The sequence below is a fragment of the Notolabrus celidotus genome, chromosome 2, assembly GCF_009762535.1.
Source record: "Notolabrus celidotus isolate fNotCel1 chromosome 2, fNotCel1.pri, whole genome shotgun sequence".
Classification (NCBI taxonomy): domain Eukaryota; kingdom Metazoa; phylum Chordata; class Actinopteri; order Labriformes; family Labridae; genus Notolabrus; species Notolabrus celidotus.
In genome coordinates, this window is record NC_048273.1 from 14,068,600 (window position 1) to 14,095,187 (window position 26,588).

Sequence of the window (26,588 nt, forward strand, 5' to 3'; positions counted from 1 at the left end):
CATAAAAACTGCTTAGTTTAATTTAACAGTGTATCTGTGACTGTGTGATGAAAACTGGAATCTCTGAAGGTGAAGCAAAGGCACCATCTGCTGGACAATCAGGCACCATGATGTTATAAGACATGATAAATCTGCAGCATAAGACTCACCTCTGCAAAACATCTTAACGTTTAACATTGAATAACTGTGACATAAACTACACCCTGTTATTATTATTTTTTCAATTGACTGACTGCAGGCTCAAAACAATTGCTTGCAGATTTAAGGGATCCTTTTCACAACATATTTGGGATTTACTTTTGTGAGAAGATATGACAGATTTCATCAAGATTTATCCTTTCATACGATTCCTATTATTAAGAATAATATATCAAAGGCTATAATCCTAAATAGTTTGTGGCTTCACAGTGAGTGACAGCTGTTTACAGTTTACAGAAGAAAAAAAATTGGATTCGAGAATTTAGGAGTTTACTGTTTAGGACTTTAATCTCGAAATGTCCCCCCAAAATTGTATCTTTTTCTTAGGGAGGCTCAGACCCTACACAAGGATGCGAGGTGACTGGACAAACTAGTGAAAAGAGCTGGCACTGTGATTGGAACCAGGTTGGACTCACTGGGGACTGTGGTGGAGAGATGCACACAGAAGAAGCTAGAGGCCATTCTAAATTACACAGATTATCCACTTCACAACTTCTTTGGGGACCAGAGACACAGCAGCAGTGGACAGCTCATCTCTCTGCGTTGCAGGACTGAAAGATACAGAAAACCATTCATCTCTGCAGCCATTAGACTTCATAACTCTCTAGCCAATGAGAGATGAGCTGACAGACAACTGAATTACTTGTTTAATGTGATTTTTATAATTTTATCTGCCAGACACCTGAATGTCCCTTCGGGGATTAATAAAGTACATTCTATTACATTACCGTATTTATTGTAATAACAAATGACCTCCTCATAAAATACGAATTTAAATGGAATATGAATTTAAAGCATACTTCATTCAAAAAGTTTCGATGCAGTTTTTGTGCGGTTGTCTGGCTTTCTAGCAATAATAATCAAATGAAGAGTCCTTTAAACCCGTCAGCAAGTACGGCGCAGAAGCAGAGCGAGGGAAAAGCGACACAATATACGTGACGCACTTGCGTCTGACGCATGTGGTATAAAAGCCTATTTTCTGACGTCAGCGGCCTCTTCCCTGCCTATGCCCTCGTGAGGTGGGCAGTGTAAAAAATCTGTCTCTTTCCTCGACGAAGCGAATCCAAAACCATCCGTCAAAATGGTGAGCTGCTCTCTTTTCTATCAACCATAAATGAATAGTCAGGTCGTAATCATGCTATAAACGTTAATATGATCCTACTTATTGAAGGTACTTGATGGATGCTGCGATACATAGAGCCAGTGCTGTGGATTGTGCTTTGATCAAAATGGCAGCCGTTATGTCATCTGTGCCGGCAGCCTGACAAAGACACAGAGTGATTTAAAATGCGTCATTTCTATTAAAATGTTTGCTTTAAAACTCCAGTGAAGGCATTTCCGACAGTTGTGAGTTGTATGTCGGCACATTAACTCGTAAGGCCTGAAGTGGTGAACGTCAGGCTATGCTATGGTTGTTGCATTGAAAGCTACCGCCACTTTTGTACTGGAGGCTTCTCCACCCAGCGTCAGGACACAGGTGACTTGCACTAAAGCAGAACAAGAGAAGGACATGTTCATGTAGAGTACACGCATAGTGTAAGGGGAACACAGAAGTATCCAGAGGTTGTCACCGGTTGGAGAAACTATTGGCCGGCGATCCGCTCTACCGGCCGGTTAGCATGTAGCACAGTGTCAAAGTCTGTACACGTGGCCCTTTAGTGCAGACATGTTATGCCGGGCGTTGAGTTTTCTAATCTTATATAATTACATGTCTTGCAAAAATTCGTAAACTCAAATGAGGCATTAATGTGGTGTATTGGCTCTGGTGACAAACCCTGTTAGATTGCCGGTATAAAGTGGGCTACATGAGGGTTATATTGTATAAGGGAAACGTCACTGCAGTGATGGCGGATAACCAACACCCTGGGTGGAAGTCCGGAACCCAGCGCTGTGTCATCAGCAGTTTTTCATGCGCAATGGGTTAAATCAGTGTTACGTACTGTGAACTGAATATAGGACGTTTAGAATCACAATAAAATACTCTCTGAAAACATCACATCTGTTTCTGGATTAGAACAGGGGTTCCCAAAGTGTGGGTCTGAGACACAAATAGGGGGGTCGTGAGATGTCTTCTAGAATATAAATATTTTTAAGTTGTCAAAAAAAATTTTTTTTATTTACCTTTTCTTATGTTTATCTTCCTTTTTTGTACTGTTAATTATTATTATTTTCTTTGTTGCTTTTGTATTTCTTATATATTCTTTGTTAACTTGTGGTGAACAAAGAAATACTGAAAACATGCAATAAAAAAATTTAATGACAAAAGTTATCTTAAAATAGTACATTTCACCCATAATAAAAAAAAATCGACTAAAATATAAGCTAAACTTGAAATAAAACCTTAAACAGAAAATGTAATGAGTTTTATGCCTTTCTTTTTGCCAGATGACTCCTAAGTTTAGAGTTAGTGAACAGTTAATTATTTAAAGTAGCAGTAGGTTAATTCATAACAGCACAGGAAACCCAGCCACATGCTCATATAGGTAGGGTCATTTTCTGCAGACTAGCTGAAGGAAGCCACATCAAATCACTTCGAGGGACGGGGGGTCTCAAGTCTTTGGCACCTATATTTTGGGGGTCATGGGCTGAAAAGTATGGGAACCCCTGGTTTAGAAGAATGCATCACGAATCACTGCATGAAAATCACAATCAATGCCTTTTTGGGTTTTTTTTGGCATAAGTACAAGACTTTGTATTCTAACCGTTTCATTTATTTCTTCATTAGGTGAACTTTACCGTCGACCAGATTCGTGCCATCATGGACAAAAAGGCCAACATCCGTAACATGTCTGTGATTGCGCACGTAGACCACGGAAAGTCAACATTGACAGACTCGCTTGTGTCAAAGGCTGGCATCATTGCCTCTTCCCGTGCCGGAGAGACTCGCTTCACAGACACACGGAAAGATGAACAGGAACGTTGCATCACCATCAAGTCCACGTAAGTAGCATTTTTGTGAGTGTTGTCTGAATCTGACAAATGTAGTGGTCCAATCATGGAGCAGATCTACTGTTGAGTGTAGGTGATGCAAGTGCCCTTCATTCCTATTTCAATTTAAAGCAAATGAGATGTAATTTTTTTTGTCATCCTGTTTTATTTAGTTGTATTTAAATGTATAGTTGACTCAGACAATACTAAGCATTAACAAATAAAGTTTCACTCCCATGAGCAGCCAAAACCAGTTTTGCTTTGACTCTAATTACAGATGTGATGCTTCATGGTTAGAAATTGCCATTTAGTCATCAGCTGTCAACTTTATATGATTTCATAAGATAATACAATGCTTTCTATCAGTGTTGTTGGTATTTGCTATTTACTGAACAATGTGTCCTTATAGCAGGTGTGTATTTTCCTTTGGGCTGTTAGTGTGTTTTTATTTAATTTTTTTGCACAGTTGGTAAGTGGGTGTGATTTTGACAAAGAACCGGCTTAGTGACATTTGTATTTTTACATTCTTTATCTGACTTTGTCCAACACCTTTTTGTTTTGACTTGCAGCGCCATTTCCCTTTTCTACGAGCTGGGTGAAAATGACATGGCCTTCATTAAGCAGTCAAAGGATGGCTTAGGCTTTTTGATCAACTTGATTGACTCACCGGGGCACGTTGACTTCTCCTCTGAAGTGACAGCTGCCCTCCGTGTCACTGATGGTGCCCTGGTTGTTGTGGACTGTGTGTCTGGTAAGGACGATGCAGAATATTCATCTTCTATAATTGTGTCGCAGTAACCTTGAAATAGTTGATTTTGCAAATGTTCGACAAAAACTATTTTCTTAATACTGAAGTGTTTCTTTGGAAATGTTTCAATTCAAAGTGATTTGGTTTGGGTTACATTGTCTCATTTTGTGTCCATGCCAGGTGTTTGCGTGCAAACTGAGACGGTGCTTCGTCAGGCCATTGGTGAGCGCATCAAGCCAGTGCTGATGATGAACAAGATGGACCGCGCCCTGCTGGAGTTGCAGCTGGAACCTGAAGATCTTTACCAGACCTTCCAGCGTATTGTTGAGTCAGTCAACGTCATCATCTCTACCTATGGAGAGGACGAGAGTGGACCCATGGGTACCATCATGGTAAGTGTCTGACTGAACTTTGAAGTACAAAACTTTTGCCTCACTTTGTCACACAACAGGCAAGTTATCTTTTTTGCAAGAAGCAATAATGACAGTGTTCTGTTTAGTTTTACTTGCATAACACCGAAACTAAAGTTCCAATGAAACTTAACACAGGTCTAGACTGCAATCTGTGTGATAAGACACTCTGCTAAATCAGTGATTGGTATAGACATTTGTAGCCACCTTTCCATCCTTTTACAAGTCTCTATTTCTCTGACTTATACTCTTCCAGAATTCTTACCTCTTAAATTGCATTTAAGTCATTAGAAGGAGCTCCATCATTGGAAAGAGATATCTCTAAGTCAGTAGAAGGAAGTAGGACAACATGATTTCATGTAATGAAAAGCATTTAAGACTACAAATTTGATAAATGCTAATCAAAGGCCTAATTTCCACATCGATCCTAATAGGCAGTGTACTGGTAAACTTCAGTTATAAGAATTTGGAGGATCAAGTCTCTGAGCTGATGTTTAATTTCCTCTTGTTGTGCCCTTTCTACAGTGAGATTGTTACTAAATGTCCTAATAGTTTAATTTAAATGATTGTAATGCCTTTGTCTTGATGTGCCGTTGTCAACCTTCAGATCGATCCTGTCGTTGGTACCGTTGGATTTGGTTCTGGACTCCATGGCTGGGCTTTCACCCTCAAGCAGTTTGCTGAGATGTATGCAGCCAAGTTTGCTGCCAAGGGCAACACTCAGCTGACACCAGAGGAGCACTGCAAGAAGGTGGAAGACATGATGAAGAAGCTGTGGGGTGATAGGTAAGTCTCTAACAGATGTACATTATCAAAAGGCTCCCAAGTGGTGATGCATCACACATCACTAGAGGTTCAAAGACAGAGGAATGTAGCAGCTTCTGTTTTAGTGGTAACACTCTCATTGTATTACTTAAGGTACTTTGATGCCTCAAACGGAAAATTCCTCAAGTCTGCCATCGGAGCTGATGGTACCAAATACCCCCGCACCTTTGTTGCGCTGATCCTGGACCCAATCTTCAAGGTAAAAATATTTTATGGGGATAATAAGGGAAAGGGTATGTTTTGTGGTATGGTAATCTAGGGGGTAAAATAAAAGCAAAATAACATTCTGTGTGCCTGCATATGATGAATTAAACATTCTTCACTTTGACCTGAGTAACCCAGTGATGACAACCTTCAGCCTGAGCAGGACACAGAGACAGTTAACATGGCCAAGCCGAGAGTGTTTAAGATGAGTTCCAGTGTTCTTACTCGGGTTAACTTTTTCATTTAGGTCTTTGATGCCATCATGAACTTCAAGAAAGAGGAGACCGCCAAGTTGGTCACAAAGCTGGAGATCAAGTTGGACACTGAAGACAAGGAAAAAGAGGGTAAACCACTTCTGAAGGCTGTCATGCGCCGCTGGCTCCCTGCCGGCGAGGCCCTCCTTCAGATGATCACCATCCACCTGCCTTCCCCTGTCACTGCTCAGAAGTACCGCTGCGAGTTGCTCTATGAGGGACCTGGAGATGACGAGGCTGCCATGGGTATGAAGCTCATTTATCTTGTTGCGCATGCATAGATATCAAAAGTTTAATCATTCACCATTAATGCATGTTTTGGTTTTGCTTTTATCATCACTTGTAAACCAGATGTGGACTGCATTTAAAGGTGTAACTCTTTGACCCAAGCTGAAAGTCTCATTTTAAATTTATTTTTCAACAGCAATTAAGACCTGTGACCCCAAGGGCCCCTTGATGATGTACATCTCAAAGATGGTCCCCACCACTGACAAGGGTCGTTTCTATGCATTCGGACGTGTGTTCTCTGGCAGCGTCTCCACTGGCCTGAAGGTGCGAATTATGGGACCAAACTTTGTCCCCGGAAAGAAGGAGGATCTCTTCTGTAAGCCGATCCAGAGGTGGGTTTCATCACCTTCGCTGCTCATCTGTTAATTTTAAACATGACTGTGGGGATCAGTTTTGCAAAAGCAGTTCATGAGTTACTTCCATGTTTTCAATGTCTGTTTTTCCTAAATGTGTTCATTGCCTTTTACCAGGACCATTTTGATGATGGGTCGTTATGTTGAACCCATTGAGGATGTTCCTTGTGGTAACATCGTGGGTCTGGTTGGAGTGGACCAGTACCTTGTGAAAACTGGAACCATCACCACCTTTGAGCAAGCACACAACATGAGAGTGATGAAGTTCAGTGTCAGCCCTGTGGTGAGGGTTGCTGTGGAGGCCAAAAATCCTGCTGACCTGCCCAAGCTGGTGGAGGGTCTGAAGCGTCTGTCCAAGTCTGATCCTATGGTGCAGTGTATCATTGAGGAGTCTGGAGAGCATATCGTTGCTGGAGCTGGAGAGCTGCATCTTGAGATCTGTTTGAAGGATCTGGAGGAGGATCACGCTTGTATCCCACTCAAGGTGATAATACGCAAAATTGTGTAAATTTAATAACCTATCATTCACCCATTTGTGAGTCTCAAAGAGTCTCCCTTTCATAAAATCCCTAAGGATAATCATTTCCTCATCAAAACTTGTTTCCTCTTTAGAAATCTGATCCAGTGGTGTCCTACAGAGAGACCGTCTCCGCAGCATCTTCTGTCATGTGTCTGTCAAAGTCCCCCAACAAGCACAACCGCCTGTTCATGAGGGCCCGTCCCTTCGAAGATGGTCTGGCAGAGGACATCGAGAAGGGTGATGTGTCATCCCGCCAGGAGATGAAGGCCCGTGCCCGCTACCTTGCTGACAAGTTTGAGTGGGATGTCGGTGAGGCCAGGAAGATCTGGTGCTTTGGACCTGATGGAACAGGCCCCAACATGCTGGTGGATGTGACCAAGGGAGTGCAGTACCTTAATGAGATCAAGGATAGCGTTGTGGCTGGCTTCCAGTGGGCTGTCAAGGAGGTAAAGAGGCCAATTTAAGTTTTGGTCATTTTGTATTTCCACTTAGGGCAGATTTAGACTCTGACTCAGGTTATCAGTGAAACTTACTAAAGAACTTGTGCAATGCTTATTCACCAGCTTTGTTTTATAATTAAGAAAATATGTAACCCATCATTTGGAAATGCTCACATTGTTAAAGTCTTTAATCGACTCCTAATGGAAAAATCACACGCTTCCCGTAACATTCAAAGTATATAACCTGATTTTAAAATGAGCATAGACTGGTTGCAGCATGGAATCAGTGGTTTCATCAGTAATGACAGTGCCCTTCATTTTATCATCTAATTCATTAACAGACTTCTCTGCAAGTTGAGTGCTTAAATTTCAAGCCATGTATTTATATACACTAAAATAACCTAGTTTAAAGTTTTACTGCTGTATGACTATTTTTACTCAGGGAAGTATCTGACAGCTTCTCCCTAGTCTAAATTGTTTATGGGGACAGTGTTTATTGTATTAGAATCTCAAAAGATGGTCCTGGTTTGAGTTTTGTATCTTGTTGCAATTTTCACTTCTAAGGTCTTATCCCATCTATGTTTTCCCTCCGTGTTTGTGATCAGTGGATAGAAATGTCTTTAATTGGTATCTCAATTTTTGTTTTCTAGGGTGTCCTCTGTGAAGAGAACATGCGTGCCATCCGCTTCGACATCCATGATGTGACACTGCACACAGATGCTATCCACCGTGGTGGTGGTCAGATTATTCCCACTGCTCGCAGAGCTCTGTATGCATGCGAACTCACAGCAGAGCCTAGACTTATGGAGCCCGTCTACCTGGTGGAGATCCAGGTCAGTACACCTGTGGTTTAATGTATCTTATCCCCTCATAAATAATAGGGGTGAAATTAATGTTAAAACACAGGCATCTATTTTATTCCATTGCTGATGTTTTACTAATTTGAGTTGTCTCCTTTCTGTCTGGCAGTGTCCTGAGAGTGCTATTGGTGGAATCTATGGTGTGTTGAATAGGAGGCGTGGTCACGTGTTTGAGGAGTGCCAAGTTGTGGGAACACCCATGTATGTCACTAAGGCCTACCTGCCTGTCATGGAGTCATTCGGTAAGTACTTTTAACCAAGGATGTTTTCTCAGCACATCAGCTGAGAGATTGAATTTCGGCTGGTGTGTAAACCTTGTTGTAAAGTGCCATATAATAAATTGAGCCAACATTTTTCCAAACCTGATCTCATAGACTCAAACGGTTTTTGTTGGTGTTCAATTTGGGATCAGAGTGGAAGAATATTTAAGGACCAACGCTTTGTTTGCTTTTTGTTCATGTGTGCTTACAAGGTGTGATTAATCCCCATCCTAATGTGTATTTTTAATTTATTAAAAAGATTAAGAGACTGCCTTTACCTAAAATTTGATCATGACATGGCCTGTGTTTCTTGCTGCATATTTTCTGTAAGGTGTTTAGGATTGCAATTCTTACACGGACAACTGGCAAATATTTTGGCATAACTACTGAAATCCAGAATGCTTGTTTTTAGTCCAGCAAGCATGTTGGCAAAAACTTGAAGACATTTTTGTCAGCAGAAAAATATAAACCATTAGAATGAATCAAGTGATTCTGCAAGTGCAGGTCACTTAACATAGCAGCACTTTCACCCAATGTATCCATCTTTTCAGCACATTTTAATTTCCAAGTAACATTCACACTTATGTGTATGGTGTACCAACCCAGAGTAGTTTATTTCTGCCATATGTGAAACTGAAGACCAGAAGGACCTAGTGTTGCTTTTTTTTGTTCCTTTTTTTTAGACCCACAATTCAAGAGAGGGTATTCAGTCTTGCGTTGCTCTTTCTATTTCCAGGTTTCACAGCTGACCTTCGTTCAAACACTGGTGGCCAGGCCTTCCCACAGTGCGTGTTCGACCATTGGCAGATTTTCGGAGGAGACCCCATGGATCCTTCAACCAGACCAAGTGTTGTTGTCGCGGAAACACGCAAACGCAAGGGATTGAAGGAAGGCATTCCAGCCTTGGACAACTACCTGGACAAATTGTAAAAGCCTTGGCCCACTTGGATCTTGCCTGATTCCCATTTCCCACCAATTTGAGTCAGCAATGTGGGACTGGACTGTACAGAACACCATGAGCACTAATATTTGCCAAAAGGAACGACAATAATGAATAAAGAAACACAAAAATTGTAAACGATAAAATAAAATAAAAACTTTAATGGTCCAAGCTTGATGATTTGTTTTTTTTTTGGTCACTTAAGGGCTGTGTCCAGTCTGACTGGGAACATACAGGTGCATCTCAGGGAATTGATATATCACAACAAAAGTTCAATGTTTTCTATCATTTCGGCAAAACAAAGTTTTCTAGATTCAATATATGTAAACTTTGATTTGGTAAGAAATTTTTTGATACTTCTGTACTACAGCTGAAGAAAGGTTTTTTTTAAAAACATCTGAAGTAGAATATTGTATTGAGTATACGGAAATCACTATTCAGAATAAATGTATCTCTTAGTCTAGTTTAATACACACAACCACAAACATTGGCAAGACAGTTGTCCAGAAGGTGATGCACATGCTTTATTTTTATGGATGAAACACCATGGTCACTTTGTGGATTTATACTGTTTTTTCTTGGATTTTCTTATCCAATAAAACCACACCATCTCTAGCTTTCTATCAATGAGCTTACAATTCAAGGTCAAAATGACTCATACTTAGAAACAAAAGATGTATTAATTTTAACACAGTCAGACAAAAACATTTTAAACAATTCCACACTCAAAGTGCTTAACTTTTCATGCAACGTTTACAGATGGGTCTATCAAAAAAAAAAAAAAGGAAGCTAGTTCAATATTTTTCTGTTTTTTAGGAGTGAAAATTATTCTTGACTCCCTGCATGCAAGTTCAAATATTTCAATGATTTTCCATTTTAATTTTCATGATTGTGGACTATGGCCCAAAAGTATAAAAATATATCTCAAAACATTGCTCAGTCAGTCCTCAAGTGATGGAATTATGAGCCTTTGTGGTGATCAAATGGTCCGGCTCAGCTCTGCAATGAGAGCCGGTTCTTCTGGCTCTTTAACCACTCTTCACAGAATCTTTTTTTTTAAATATATAAAAGCAGCCATTTCAAGCAATGTCTCAAACTATGACTGATATCTGTGCATGTCTTTTCCTTCAATTAGTAATAAGCTATTATTCCTAGATAAAAACTATCTAAACTTAATTAATATAAACACCTTCATATTGTACCATGCCGCAACAGTCCTCTGAGCAGACACCACCCTGCCCCTGCATCTGATCGGTCGCACAGCACACACTTTGACACAGCATTCATTCAGTATTGTGTGCTGGTGGCTTAGCGATGTGGACAGAAAATTCAGTCCTGTATTAAATGAAAAATTAAGGGGGAAGGGGGGGAGAATCCAGCTCTCAAACAAGAGCTAGTTCATAGAGCCAAGTCTTTAGCAACTGACACATCACTACAGTCTTCAGTACATGGTACCATGATAATGGGGTAAGACTGCTGACTGGCCAGTTCTTCAGGAAATGATCATCCAAACGACAATAATTGGAGCGTAAGCCACAGAAGGTCCCTGCTGAAAAGGCTGACTGTTCCCAAAGTGCTGTATCACTGGATTAATTAATGGAAAGTTGAGCCAGAAAGGAAAAGTGTGGTAGGAAAAGGTGCACAAATAACATGGATGGCCTCAGCCTTGAGAGGATTGTTGAGGAAAGTCGATTTAGGAACTTTGGAAAGACTCACAAGGAGTGGACGGAGACTGGTGTCAATGCATCAAGAGCCTTGCACAGATATCTTCAGGAAGGGACAACTGTCACCTATCTAATATCAAACCACTCCTGAACCAGAGACAATGTCAGAAGTGTTTGACTCAGGCATTTTAGCTAAAAATGCCTTGACTAAAAATTGAGTGTGTTTAAATGAACCACTTATGAGAAGTTGGACATTTCTGTATTTTAAATCATTTTTTTGATTGATCTAAGGGAATGTTCTTATAATTTGAGAAACTGGATTTCTGTTTTTCCTGAGCTAAAGCCCTACTCATCAAAATTAAAACAAAGGCTTGAAATATACACATTTATATGCAATGATTAAGAAGGTGTGTGAAGATTACAATTACAGGGGGAACAAAACTTTTTCACAATATTCTAAATGATTGAGATGCATCTGTATGAACATATTCATACACTGGTGGTAGAGGCTGCCATGCAAGGTGCCAATTTATTATCTACATTCTAATATACAGTGGATAGCAAAAGTCTACACACCCCTGTTAAAATGCCTGATTTTACCCCTGACTCTTGAGGTTACCTTGAAGAGAACTAGGACTACATTGAAAACTGTTCTGATCTTCGAAGGCAATACCCTGCACAATGTTTTTAATGGGCTGAGAAGCTCCTTCAGGGAGTGACTGGTGATGCCGCAGTGCTCCACAGAACGTCTCAGAAGGTCCTTTTGTTCCTGCAGCAGTCAGGTTTTTTAATGAACATTTGCAGTTATGGATCTGACCCATAGCTAATTATGCCTCAAATGGTGTGACTGTTATTTGTTTATTTGTCGTGTTTTTGTGACTATATTATTGTTTGTTGATTCTGTGAACAGACCCTTATGGCATATGAATTTCTCCCACAGGGGATCAATAAAGTTCTCTAATCTAATCTAAACTAATAGAACAGAAAGAAAAATAACAGCATCGCTAAATAATACTGAAGAGGATATGATATGGGGACTGCAAAAATACTAATTACTACATAATAACTTTATTTATATAGCACCTTTAAAAACAAATGTTTACAAAGTTATTTGAAAAACAAAGCATGGTTCAAATAACAGCAAACATTTCGAACGACAGGGAGGAGGAACATTAACAATGCAAAATAAAATGCAACGCAAGAGCTTAAAAGGAATACACGTCAATCAAACAGAATGAAGTGGTAGGAAATAGACCAGTAAATCATTGTTGAGAGGTTTTTCAAGGATAAATAAATAAAATAAAATGGATAAGTAAATAAAAGCATTAAAGGGTCAACAAAGGAGGTTTTCAGAATAAGAGGACGACATGATCGGTGTTGGAACAATTGCAGGCTAATTTATCTACAGCACGGGCCGAACTTTCAAGCTTTCACGTCTAATATTGTATGCTACATGGTGCTGGGCGGAGGCGGGGCTAATCCAGCCAACCAATCACAATTCTCAATACGAACCAATCAGAGGACGTGTTTGCTTCTCTTCCGGTTAGACCGGGGGATACATTATAGGGTGAGTTAGGAAACGTTTGTCTATAAAAGTAGAATAATTACATAAAACTGAAACTTCCCCTTCAGGAATAAACATTATTATACACACGGACAGATATACTCCTCCATGTCATTGTGTCGCTTTGAATAATTCATGTGTATTGTCTTTTGGTGAGAGAAATAACCGTTGTTTGTGTGAACAGTTAGCCGCTCTGACCTGCTAGCAGGTTAGCCTCAGGAGCGACTCTTTATAAGGAGTATAATGCTGAAAATTAAAATTGCACGATATTTTATTCACACTTTCAGACTGTTACACGGAAGGAGAGCATGGGAGGGATCAAACAAGAGCAGGGGGATTCTTCCCAGCAGCCCAAACCTTCACACTCAGCAGATCCACCACAAGAGGAGGTGAGTGATGTAAATTCACATGAGAACAGGAGCCTCACGATCTGCAAATGGCTATTATTATTATTCATCATCCCCTATCATCGATGAAACAACAAGGATGTTGTGATCTGCATCAAACATTTGACCCATTTTAGCTGTGTACTTATTTTAATGTTATGTTGGGTATTTAGGAGAAGTTCAAGCGGATATATTATACAATACAAATTATTATATAATACATTAAAAAAATAATTAAATAACAAAGAAAGACAAGTGTCAAAAAGTAAGGAATACATCTGGATTTATTACATGGTTATAACTTGTAAAGAGTGTTTCTGGTAGACTAAGAATAAATGATAAATGCAGATAAACCAAGCTGCAACCTCCGGTCTGAAAATATGAGTCCAATGTGGAAGTGCTAAAAACTGCAGATCATCGAGGATCCGCTGAAGACTGGCTCCGAAGTACTGGAAACCACATACACAACAATTAAAAAAAGCCGATCTTTACAGCAGAAATAAACATGCTTACAGCCTGGTACAGAAGATGAGTGTAGTCTGGATAGCTCATTTCTCGATCGAAACACACTGTTCAGGGGGTGAATTTTTTCTGATGCAGCAATTTTGAAGATATTTAGATTACGAGTCTTCCAATGAGAGGCACAGCTGACTTGATTGACAGGCGGGAACACTGTAGCTGTTGGTGAGGAGGCTCAAAGCCCGCCTCTTTACCTCACACTAGCTCGACAGCAGCAATATGGCTCCCGCCGACGATTGGCATCAAAACAGCGCTTCAGAAACAGATGGGTGACGTCAGGATACTTAGCCCATATTTTATACAGTAAATGAATAAAATAGCCAAACAATCAATAGAGAAAATAAGTGGCACACAATTGAGACTGGTAGAGTAGCTGTGTATTGACCACTGACTGTGTTTAGAATTTATGGGTGCAAACCATAGACTGTATAGATAATGGACATAGTATCCGTGACATCACCCATCTGTTTCTGAAGCGCTGTTTTGAAGCCAATCGTTGGCGGGAAACATATTGGAAATGCTGAACTCAACCTAACTGCTGTCGAGCTAGTGTGAGGTAAAGAGGCGGGCTTTGAGCCTCCTAGCCAACAGCTATAGTGTTCCCGCCTGTCAATCAAGTCAGCTGTGCTTTCATTGGAAGACTCGTAATCTCAATATCTTCAAAAAAGAAAAAATTCACCCCCCGTACAGTGTGTTTCGATCGAGAAATGAGCTATCCAGACTACACTTGTTTTTGGATCAGGCTGTAAACATGTTTATTTCTGCTGTAAAGATCGGCTTTTTTGAATTGTTGTGTATGTGGTTTCCAGTACTTCTGGAGCCAGCCTCAAGCAGACACTCGAGAAACGGCAGTTTTTAACACTTCTGCATTGTTTTCAATTCTTGCAACCGGTGGTTGCCGCTTGGTGTAAACCTATTGTGCTGGTGCAGCAAAGACAGGCACAGAGGTAACCTGGCTTTTAGAGCCGTGGGACTGATGTCACATTTTTTCCACTAACCAAAACACTAGAACTGCCAAATAAACACTGGCGATCCCTCAGGTCTGTACACTTCACAGAAGACCAGATTCCTGTGTTGGTTTTTAGGCAGATACCAATGGCTATGTAAAGATAAGTGACTTTTGTGTTTGTTTTCCTTACATTTCTTCTATTCCTCCCCCTATACTCGGCTAATCCAGTACAGAACACCACAGTAACACGCATATGTCAATAAAGCTTTCAATCAATCATCTTTTTAAAATCAAATAACTTATTCAATCTTATCTTCTCAGAAAAGTGAACTCTTGGACATAAATCAATATGATACGAAATATAACTAATGATAGAAACCCTGTTTCAGAAAAATGTATTGAGGTTTATTTTAATGTTATAGTTTGACCAATGTTCTAACTGTTAACATGACGGAGGTGGTGTTAACAGTTAGAACATTGGTCAAACTCAGGCAGGGGGAGCTCTAAATCTTTTGACTGCATAGTCAGTGAACACTTATAGTGTCCATTTTATTGTACAGTCTTTGGTTCTGACCAAGAAGGTAACATGAGGTAAAGGTTTACTTCAAGAGTTTTGATCCCTATCTTTGCAGCCAAAAAAGAGAGGCTGGCCTAAAGGAAAGAAACGAAAGAAGGTGCTTCCAAATGGTCCCAAAGCACCGGTCACTGGATATGTGAGATTCCTGAATGAACGGCGAGAACGTATGCGAGCCCAATACCCAGAGTTACCTTTCCCAGAAATCACCAAGAGGCTGGGAGCAGAGTGGACTCGACTGGCCCTGAATGACAAACAGGTATGTGTATGATATGTTTAGTACAACATCTTTCATGATCTTTCGGGATCATGATAATTTATTCTGGACCAGTTTACATTCTTCTACATGAATGCAAAAAGGTTGTTGCAGACATCCACTACTGTTGTATTTGATTTTATTTTTTAAAGACAGTTCTCGTCACTTGTTTGCTTAGTTAAATGATTGTTGGTTTGCTGTGCTGGCAGGCATATTTATAATCAAGTGCTCAACATGACAAGTTTAACAAAAGCAAAACAGCTGGACTTTTTTCATGGAAATATTCCTTTAAATTAAGTAGTGCAACATATTTTGTATGTACTTACAGCGCTACCTGGACGAGGCAGAGCGGGAGAAGATGCAGTATGCTCAGGAACTAAAGGAATACCAGCAGACTGAGGCCTATCAGATCACAAGTGCTAAAATACAAGACAAGAGGATCAAGAAAGGTGACAACTGATGCCATATAGTTTTACTCAAAGGAAAAAGCAAAACACAATGCATTTAACATTTTAATACTCTGTCCCGTTCAAGCTGAAAATACAAACATTTTTTTTCTTTCAGAAGACTCTCAATCTGTAATCATCAGAACAGGTTCAGAATCAGCTGTTTCAAAGGTACATGACACATCTGTATCCTGTTATTTTGTATCCTGCAACATCATTTCACATCATTTCCCGATTGTTTATTTGCTGTTGATTCTCTTAAGGTTACTGACCTCTCAAGATTTGACATACCAATCTTCACAGAGGAGTTTCTGGACCAGAACAAAGGTAAAGAGAAACTGAACACAAACATTAGGATTTATATCAAAAATCCAGTTTAACATATCAGGGTGGTTATGTTAAGACAAAGTATGAGTGGGTTATGCAACACATCCAACATTGTGAGACAAATTTGGTTTTGATTTTCTAGCTCGAGAAGCGGAGCTGCGAAGGCTTCGAAAGGCCAACATTGAGTTTGAGGAGCAGAATGCAGTGCTTCAGCGACACATTAAGGACATGTACAATGCTAAAGAGCGCCTGGAAGCTGAACTCGGGCTGGATGAAAAACGGACTCAGGCCCTTCATCAACACTTGTTGACCATTAAACACACATTGGTCAACAGTCTGTCTTCAATCCCCCTGCCAGGTAAGCACTTATTGAAGAGTACTGATTTGGAGCCCTAAAGTGATGTTTACTGAATGTTGGTTACTTCAGCAATGTAACTCATAGTAACACAATGTAGATTGCAACTGTCAGAGCTGTTAAGTTGTAATGTGTATCCAACCTTATGATAATCAAGGTCTTGAAGAGCAGATGGGCTGGTGATGTAGACTTTGGCCTGGTTTACTTCTGTGTCGACCCTACGGCAGCAGTGGTTGACGCGGACATGAGCACTACATACTTCTGCGTTGATGTGTCCATGACGCGCAGCTCCCCCAAAACGCTTGAGAGCAGCGTGGTGTCTCTGATATTGGGGTCATCTGTTTCCGGCCCTGCTCCGTTTACTTTTTAACAGAGATTCAGAACCTGTATGTTAACTTACAGCTGATGCATGTTGCTGTTTGTCATCCAGAGACGATAACAGGGAAGAATAGAGAGGACACGTCGGAGGAGATGAAATACAAGGCCATTGTGCGGCTGATGTCCGGGGTTAACGAAATTGCTGTAAATGCAGGGAATAGAATGCCACCCGCACCGACTCAGAGCCCTACGCACGCAGCTGTCAAGCACCTCCTCCAAAATGTAACTATACGTGGAATGGACGCAGACTGCAAGCCATGTGATTGGTCTGCACTGTGGCATTGTTCTTCCTGCAGTTACAGCACTTCCGCGATCCTGCAAATCGGCTGTACATTTCATCTTTTTCGATGCGTCCTCTCTATTGTACCCTGTAATCATGTCTGTATGATAAACAGGAACATGTATCAGCTGTAAATTAACATAATATGTTCAGAATCGCTTTGAGAAAGTAATCAGAGATCGTAGTGGGGCAGGAAACAGGCAACCCGACTATCGGAGACCACATTGGCCTCAAGCGTTTCAGTGGAGTATTGCTGCCCGACACAGACACATCGACGCACATGTAGTGTAGTACTCACGTCCACGTCAGCCACTGCTGTGTAGGGTCAACACAGAAGTATAAACCAGGCTTTAACTATTGAGCTATAGTCCACTTTAGCCGCTCCAAAGGTTTTAAAGGTCGAGGTTGAATCTGATGTGCTGGCTCTTGTGTTAAACCATTAAATGTACAATCATGTCTTCATTTACAATACATTACATCAGTCAAATTTCTTTTTTTTTTTTTTTGCTTTGAGAGTACCTGCCCAGACATAGAAGCAAAAAAAAAATCCTCTTGAAGCTGTTTGTGTCTTCCAAATGTTCTTCAAGTAGATTGAGTTTGGTCTTTAATCCCTTATTATAAATGTGTTGCTGAAATCAGCATTGAAAAAATGATTGGAGAAGTTTAGTCTTCAGTATCTTGACGCAAATATTCATAATAACTCATTAGAAGATTTATGCTGTGAGGGATTGAATTCCCAATGTAATGATCAAATTGTTTCATATTGTGAAGAAGTGTACACATCATTGGCTTGCGTCTTTTCTGTACAGGTACAGGTGAGACAGCTTCTCTCGGGAACTTGGACACATACCTGAGTCGTCTCAATGGAGCACTGGAGGGAAACCCTCATAAGCATCGTGCCCTGCTCGGCCAGCTTTGTGAAGTCCTCTCTCATCTGGACAGGTAACTGAAGCTCAGAATCAACCATGTAGTGTTGAATGGGTTAATAAAAGTACTCTTGAGGGTTTTTATTCTATTCTGTCCCTATATTCCTCCTCTAATTGATCCACTATCCTTCATCTTACCTTAATGAAGTATAAGATTTGCACTGTTTTCTTTTCTCCATCTCGGTATATGGTTAAATTTAACTTAATACATGACGGTGTGTGTAATTGTTTTATTATTATGGGTGGTTGCATAAATATTTGGCCTCATATGGGAGCGTATAAATCTGCTCATGCTCTTTGAAACAACAATCTTTACTGGACACACAAGTCATAATCTGATAATTTGAGCCTGATGAATGCAACCTGTTCATGATAAGAAGTGCGTTCAAGAGACTGGATTATTATCATAATCAATGCCTATGAGGATTGTAGTTAGCAGTGTCATAGTATAGTTATAAAGGACGAAAAAACATTCACATTATATCAACAGTTCAGCACCTGAAGACATGTCCTCAAAACAACACTTCACTGAGACAGACACTGATGTATTGGAGAATATTAAAGCCTACACCTACTTCACCCACCTTTTTGAGCTAAAGCATGAAATGTATTTAGTCTGCTCAGGCCTGGATCACTCTGGTATTCTGTTAATACCTTCAGTAAACTAAAAGAAATGTGAGACCAAGTGATGATTTCCACAAGTTTTCTTGCCTTTTAAATAAACAAAAAAAGCATCTGGTTCTTGTATTCGAACCACTGCCTTTACTCGTAAAACTTGAACCTTTTGACAGTACATGTGACTAAATCAATAGAAAAATGATTAAAAGTCATGCTCCAGTGTCAGGTTTTCTTTGCCATCACAAGGAAAAGTCTGTTTTGTATAACTCATATGTGTATTACGTATAGTTTAGCATGTCTTATAAGCAGGTGAGTGATGCCAACTAAGACATTCATGGTCCATTATTATCATGATTAATATTTAACCGTAGAGCAATTAGGGTTGCAAAATTCTTGGAATTTTCAAAGTTGGAAACTTTCCATGGGAATTAACGGGAATTTATGGGAATAAACATGAATAAACCAGGAATTTATTAAATTGAAGGTTTGCTCTTAATAGGGAACTTAAATGTAGTTGGGGAAAATATATTTTGACATAATCCTGACTAAAACAACCAGATTTCATGCTAGAAGATACTTTTTTATTGCATTTTGAATGGGACTTTGTTGGAGTTGCATTTCTGTTAATTTTTGAATGGGTTGGGTCGGGGGGATGAGTAATATTTAACTCAACATTCTTTTTTTTGTTCTTCAATGAAATAATTGATTGTTCAATAAAATATTTAACACTTGATAAAGTTCTACTTACAAATCAATCTGTTTTAAAAACAAAACAAATCTTTCTGCTTGGATATGATACCTTTCCATTAAATTCCCATTAAATTCCCATTAATTCCCATAATTCCCATAAATTCCAATAAACCCCATGGAAAGTTTCCAATTTGGAATATTTCCAAAATTCCCCAGCTTAACTTCCCATTCAAAATTAACGGAAAATTTCCACCCCTTTGCAACCCTAAGAGCAATAACCTTTACATGAGATTTGTGTCTTAATATCTTTCTGTTTTTTGTTTCATGCACCTTTTCTTTGTCAGTGAGAAGTTATGAGGAGGCTTCAGCTGGAGAACCTTTCATTCCTGCATCAGAAGGGCACATGGCATGCTGGGTTGTATTACGCCAAAATGTTGCCTTTAGATTCTCTGGATATCTCAAGGAAAGTAAAGGCAAGGGAAGACATTCATAACACGACACAGTCTATATCTACATGCCTCTTTTAATGAATAGGTGTATTCAGGGGAATGTGTGCATTCATGCTCATGAGTTTTTGTCAATGTAAATCTTTGTGGGGGTGTTAAGGGTTGTTAGAGTACAGGTATTTCTATCTTCTGAACTGCCTTAATTAAGTAACTTTGGATTGATAACTCTATTATGTTTTATGAGGTGTTAGTCTACAGGCTGGTTACCAGTCCAACAAGACAAACCTAATTGTTTTACAATAAATGCCAGTTGGCATGTGAGGGTGGGTTATGTGTAAGCTGTGTTATGAAAATAAACAAAAAAGGAAACGGTGAAAATAAAATGTTAGGAATAAATGTTACATGAAAAAGCAGCTTCAAATGGTATCAGAATAGAAAATATTGGTCAACTATGTTTGCAATTCTTGAAATGTTCATTAAACCTGACTGAAATGAATCCAACATAAAGTGCCTTTTGTGCTATTCTGAAGTATTGTAAGCTATATCAATCATTCATAACAAATGTGATCTCAAAATGCTTTGCAAAATTAGCAGGTCTTGACTAGTACTTTGTTATATTGTTTACAAAGATCAAACATCAAGACCAGATAAGATCCAGTCCCATTATACAATGAAATAATTAGTATTACCTCCTCTTAATTCACCAAGTTACAGTGGCAAAGGAAAACTTCCTTTTAACAGGCAGAAACTTCGAGCAGAGCCAGACTAAATGTTGAACAGCCATCTGCCTCGGAAGTGGTGGGACTGGAAAGGGGTTTTAGGAGATGCAGAAAAATAGAGATGGATAGCAACAAACAGAAAAAACAAAAACAGTCCGCAGGCTTATGGTTACAATTGTGTTCTGTTTGCAGGGACTGTAAATTAATGATCATAGAATGGTCTTCATATGTATTGTACTTTAAGTCAACATGTCTCATATTAGCATTTACAACAATAATCATGCTGACAATATAGATGGGAAATGAATTATAAGTTATAGTACTTGGAGTCAAACTGTTCTAAAGTAAACATTAGCACTGTAACAGTGAAATAATGTTGAGACTAATAGACTAATAATGCTGGAGCCTGGCATGTCCACAGCAGCAGGGCCTTGCAGCAGTAATCCAGGGACACCCAGAGGATCTCATTCTATGAAATTAACCATTTTATAATCCAGTCAAATCATAACGTTAACATAACAATGTGATTTCCCAGATCTGAATGGCCAGATATGTCTAGCAGTAACTGGCCAAATAGAATTTGTTGTAGTTTTGGAGAACCAGACCAAAAGGAAATGAAAGAAAAATGACAGGTATTTTGTGATCCAGCAGAGGGAGCTGTTGCATCACAAAGGAAAAAGTCTTGACTCTTGGGCCATGTTTAAGACCATGAGTAGAAACTATCTATGCTTTTAATGTTATTTTAATCTACCGGTGTGCATTTGTACCCTTAGTGTAAAGCAACTTGTAACTGTGTTTTGAAAGGTGCTATACAAATAAAATATTATTATTATTATCCTTATTATCATCCTAATTATTATTATTATTATTATTATTATTATTATTATTATTATTATTATTATTATTATCATTATCTTTGTCATTGTCATTGTCATTATTATTGTATGCAACCCATTTTAACACAGCAGAGCCAAGCCTGATTTTATACCAATAGAAAATGCAATCAAAACAAATGGGAAGGATTCACGAGAAATACTCTACCAACATTTAGCCGTGTCAGTTTTTTCATCTATGTCCTCTAAAATTGCCACACCCACATCATTGATTTGTTGCTTACTCTTTAAAGAAAATTAATGTTGCAATTTCCAGATGCATGCAGTAAAATAAGCGATGATCCTTTCTGTATTTTAAGGTTATGCCGCCAAGCATAATCGGTCATTTTAGCTCCTCCCCTTCCCATCCCCTCACCACCACTTTGACGTCACTGCCAGGAGCTGTCCATGCAGCGGTGGTGCTGAAGCTGAACAAGATGGCTGTGTGTTGGGGAGCGGAGAGCTGAGAGAGAAGAGGGGAGAAGGGTCTCATATTGGAGCAGACACGTTAAAAAAAAGGGGGGAAAGAGAGGACTCCGACGCCGGCGTTCACTATCGGAAGATTTTTTATTTTTTGTGAACCGTAACGCGCTCTGCCAAACCCCGGTTCCGAGAGCGGCGGCAGGCTTCTCCATCTCCAGCCCTGAGATTACCTCCCCGGCTGTACTGTGCACTGATCGGCACTGATCAGCTTAATTACGGAAGCTGGTGAAAGGAGTTGAACCCGGTACTAAAGGCGCTTTAAAGAAATGTCATTGCTGTGTGTTGGAGGTAAGAGGAAAACTTACATTCAGTATCTTGTCACGACTTACTGTCCACATCCCTCCTGTAGTGTGAGCGGCTTAAATAGCTCTGAATCTTATCTCTACATTATAGGATTTGCTTGAAAAATAATGGCCCATGCATCTATATTTTGAAACTACTCCAAAGGAATTATGTTCCATTTTGTTAAGTGCCATTTTAATGCAAACCCGATTCTCAAGACGAATTATTCACAGCATTCACAGAGTGTTATGCATATTTCTAATCCTTTTTGACAGTCATTAACCCTGAATCACCCCCTCCCATGATAACAATGGACGTCGATTTGAGTACATTTGACAAAATGTGGCTCTGCTACTACCGGATCGATTTATGGAGTAGGTGTATGCACCCTGGCAGCCGCTGTCAAACATAGTAAAACAAGGTGCCATCTCAGTCCGTCCCTGTGTAACGGAAGCAAAGGGTGTTTCATGCCAGAAAAAATAGATTACAAGTTATCTTCAGTGCTGGCGTTTCATCTCAGTAATAGGCGTAACCACACGGTGCAATAATAAAGGCGTGAGCAGTAGGCTAACGAGTTTCTTTACAATAACATATTGAGCCATGTGATTGGTTGCAGCAGGAAACCTTTTTTCTTGGTTTGATTGAACGATGAGATGACAAACATAACCTTCTTGGGTTGGTTTTTGTAAATTATTAACTGGCCCGTCTCCACTGCACTGTTTTATGACTGCTTGATAAATATAAATATAAATATAAATATAAATATAAATAGTTACAGACTTTAATTAGTCCTCTACTTAAATCTATAACTTTTTATTGCATTGCAAAACTGTAAAAGAGTAGACTAGGTAGATTTCTAAAAGAGTGAAATACTACTTACCCTGGGGAACTACTACAACCGCCTTAATAACCCCTGCTCATTGCCAGAACACACCTGAATCACCACAGTTAATGACATTCAAAGAAAGCATTAATTTCTATCTTTGCAATTACTTTAAAGTTTAAAAAGGATTGAAAATGCCCTCCCTTTTAGAGTCATTGTTCATCATATTTTGTGCTGCCTCTTTAGAGAAGAGAATTCTCATTTTGTTATACAACTCAGGACCTGGGAATGAATTGAATTTCTATCAATTGAGTCAACACTTTTGAAATACTGACTGGCTTGTGAAGAGATTGATTGATTAGTCTTCATCAGGTATGAACACATTTGCAGCTCTTTGGAATCCTCTGTGATCTGGCTGGGGTTTCCTAATTTGAGTAAAAGTAAATAGTAGCTCTTTATTATTTCATGAACCTGAAGTAGACATGTTTTCATACCATGTGGTCTGAGAATTTGTGGCATGTTTGGACTCATTTCAAGCTCTTAGAAATTTGATAAACATGTGACAAGGCCCTGGTTTGGCCTGATGGTTAAATCTCACGTCCCATGCACAGAGGCTATAGTACTCAATGCAGACCTGTGGCCCTTTACTGCATGTCATTCCTCACTCTCTCTCCTGGTTTCTTACTCTATCCACAGTCCTATCCTCTCAGTTAAGGTACAAAAAGCCCAAAAATCAAAATAACGAAACATGACATCCTATCAGCAACGATGACGTTCCCTCAAAATTCTTGTTTTTTTAGAGAGGTGGAGATGACTTGTAGTGTTTATAAAATGCTGCTGCATTGTTGACAGCAGTGCTGCTTGAGCTGATTGCACAGATGTCAGGATTGAGATTCAGGCTCGTTGGCGGTCCCTTTATGTCCTGAAGCTTTGTTGGCATAGCAACCCCAATGGTATTTTAGGCATTTGCTGGCATTTTCTCAATAGTTTCTACACACTCTGTTGTGGGCCTGCAGCTACGTTTATATTGATATGACACTATTTCACACAGGCTGTGAGGAAATGAAGAAACTAAGAGGATGTTTACCTTGAGCTGTGTGATAGCAAGAGTTTTCCAAATGAAGTGTGGCATTGCCTGGTCATAGACTTTTACTTTTAATATCGCATGATGTTAGATAGCTTGTGCAACATAAGCTGAGTAAGCATGTGCAGATAGAGGAAAAATCCTTCCCATCACCCTTTGCAGCCAGATGCTAATTCAGGATTTAAAGATTTTATAACAGAGTGAGCATTACAGACATCTTCATTAGTATGACCTCCATTCACTGGGGTATCATCCAAACATCTATATAAGACTCCTTATATAAACATGCATTACTCATTAGTGAAGATATTTTCAAAAGAAGAGAGAAACTTTAGAAATGATTATAATTGAACGCAGGGCTGTCCTTGGCCAGATCTGTATCTTATTACCATTTCAAACACACTGCTGCTCACTGTAATCATGCCATGGATAAATGGGAGTATGAGAGTTGTTTGTTTCAAAAATCATGTTGTGTTTTTATGGAAATATATACAGATGCCAGGTAGATAATTGAGTTTTCATATTCTGTGGGTTGATGACTCCAAGCCTAGATACACTGTAGCACCATGGAGCCAATACCAAATACTGGACTAGACTTTAAACTTGAGCTGTCTTCATAACTGGCATATTGTGTTTTAGTTAGTGAGAAAGGAGACCTCAAACATCAGAAATGTCTATTGCATACATTTATAGCACGCATGCTCTATCATAATTACTGTTATATTCCCAAGGTAAACTGTAGGTGTGACTGAGTACCATAAAGACACACTGTGATGACCTTTTATAGCAACATCTTTCGATTTTTCTTCATTGCAGTCCTCATCTGCTGGTTTGTATTGTTGTTTCTGGTGTCAGTGAAGAGTGGGCTCTTTGAAAGTGTTATGTTGGAAACCCTCAGGTGATAAAAAGCCCCTTTAGCTCCTCTTGAACTGTGGACAAGTGAATGTATTTGTCAAAAATTCCCCTGCAAAGAAAGAGAAATGACATTCTGTAATTGCCATGGCAGGCTCTCAACATTTTCTGTTGATGGTTTGCAGAAAATATCAAATGCACGTTTTTCTCCCCCAACTACTCCCCTTTTTTTCTTGCTGCAACGGCAGAAATGTTGGTTTAGTCTTATGCCTGTGAGCTCCCCACACACACAAACACACACACACACACACACACACACACACACACACACACACACACACACACACACACACACACACACACACACCCCTTTCCAGCACCCCCACCCCCCTGTCACACTGAAGTGGTTATTTTTAGTGTTGGGGATGCAGCTCGCTCAGCCCACATCCGGCTGCACAGAGAGATTAATGGAGCACGAGAGAAAGAGATAGAAAGGGAGCACACGTGCATCCTCGCCACATGGCAGGGGGAGCTTGTCAGAGCGAGTCATTGACTGAGAGGGAGAGAGAGAGAGAGAGGATGACTGACTGACTGGCGGTTTTTATTTGAGGGAGGAGGAGTTTTGGCAAGAGTGCAGTTAAGGTGCATCTGTCATTTAATTTGTATTTAAGCAAAAAGAAAAAAACATTTTAATGCCATTTTCTTGCCAAATGTATTTTCACTGCTTCCAGGGGAAAGAGCCTTCCTTACATTTTAAGCCTTTTCTGCCTAATCAGCAGCTAAAATATCAGGAAGGCACTTTATCCACAATGATCATCATGCTTGCTCTTCTGTCAACGACTAACTGTGTCTCTTTATCAGCATTATTTTTTCTTATCTCATGCTTGGTCTTTTCCGGATTGTATAACACTGTTTATTTATTTAGCTATTTCTATTTTGGAGTGAGATGACAGACCTGACATGTAGGTCATGCATTATAAAGTCATTCTTCTGACATTCCAGCCCACATACTCAAGGAATGTTAAAGGGCTTGCTGTTGGGATACAATCATGAGATTGATATTTAATGAATCCTTGTATTTATTTCCTGAAATGTAACATCAGAGAAAAGAGGCAATCAGCAGGGATTAAAAAACCCAGCTCTGAATATTAAAACCTCGCTGCTCAACATGGGGATGCTGGATAACAGCGGGGTGCCATATTGTATGAATAATGAATAAGCTTTTGACGTCACTGTGGTTTTAAAAAGTCAGTCTTGTACTCTAGAGGTCCCTGTGCGGTGGAGCTGGGGTGGCTGCTTAGCAGAGCTTCAACCATTGTGTCAAAACAAGTAGGAGCTTTGTTTCGTTTTTTACCCACAATACGCTATTTTTAACCATGCAAGAATGCATACACATAAATCATTAAGATATGACAAGGCATTTGCCCACTCTCATACCTGCCATCACATTTAACTCTCATCTGTACTAACTGGCCTTCTGGCACTGTGACTCAGAGATCCTGACACTTCCTGCTGAACAGATACAGTCTGTCATATAGAGATGGTGGAATTCTTCACAAGGAGGATGGAGGAGTCTAAGAGGGGCAAGAACAATGCTAGGCTTCTTCCAATCACCAGCCAGCCATACCTACATTTACATGAGATACAGGCAGGGATAGAGAGGAGAGCTTTTACGTACCGACTGAATGTTATATTTGCAGCATGAAAATATAAAATCTTCAAAACTATCAACAAGCTCAAGCTCACCTTTTCAGTAGTTGGACTAATTTCATGTTTGTTTTCTCCATTTGTTTACAGTGAAGAAAGCCAAGCTCGATGGACCCCAAGGTGAGTTATGGCATGCTGACATAATCCATCTGTTGCTTAT

The 26,588-nt window shown here is 39.6% G+C and overlaps 3 protein-coding genes and 1 non-coding gene across 6 annotated transcripts in view; all 4 read left to right on the forward strand.

Moving 5' to 3' along the window:
* The first annotated feature begins 1,006 nt into the window (after positions 1-1,006).
* Positions 1,007-9,403, forward strand: LOC117832082 (elongation factor 2-like). Its single transcript, XM_034711055.1, has 13 exons — positions 1,007-1,282; positions 2,924-3,138; positions 3,696-3,877; positions 4,055-4,266; positions 4,892-5,070; positions 5,203-5,308; positions 5,561-5,813; positions 5,992-6,187; positions 6,326-6,692; positions 6,821-7,174; positions 7,819-8,001; positions 8,138-8,270; positions 9,025-9,403. The coding sequence occupies exons 1-13, from the start codon at positions 1,280-1,282 to the stop codon at positions 9,216-9,218; spliced, it is 2,577 nt and encodes an 858-aa protein (XP_034566946.1). The 5' UTR covers positions 1,007-1,279; the 3' UTR covers positions 9,219-9,403.
* On the forward strand, positions 5,406-5,474 carry LOC117808552. Its single transcript, XR_004630360.1, has one exon. It is a non-coding gene; the product is annotated as a small nucleolar RNA SNORD37 (small nucleolar RNA).
* Positions 9,404-12,330: 2,927 nt separating the features above from the next.
* Positions 12,331-20,107, forward strand: hmg20b (high mobility group 20B). 3 transcript variants are annotated; one of them, XM_034674786.1, is made up of 9 exons: positions 12,331-12,459; positions 12,744-12,845; positions 14,943-15,143; positions 15,469-15,589; positions 15,705-15,757; positions 15,850-15,913; positions 16,056-16,271; positions 17,736-17,868; positions 19,505-20,107. In XM_034674786.1, the coding sequence occupies exons 1-9, from the start codon at positions 12,346-12,348 to the stop codon at positions 19,515-19,517; spliced, it is 1,017 nt and encodes a 338-aa protein (XP_034530677.1). In that variant the 5' UTR covers positions 12,331-12,345; the 3' UTR covers positions 19,518-20,107. The 3 variants fall into 3 exon arrangements, with proteins under 3 accessions (XP_034530677.1, XP_034530685.1, XP_034530695.1); XM_034674794.1 differs by having other exon boundaries at positions 15,708-15,757; XM_034674804.1 differs by lacking the exon at positions 12,331-12,459 and adding an exon at positions 12,476-12,608.
* Positions 20,108-21,731: 1,624 nt separating this feature from the next.
* unc13a (unc-13 homolog A (C. elegans)) overlaps positions 21,732-26,588 on the forward strand; it is a 54,456-nt gene continuing 49,599 nt past the window's right edge. Inside the window, 2 exon segments of the mRNA XM_034704707.1 lie at positions 21,732-21,968; positions 26,519-26,548. Coding sequence (XP_034560598.1) covers positions 21,947-21,968; positions 26,519-26,548 — 52 coding nt within the window. The 5' untranslated portion in view covers positions 21,732-21,946.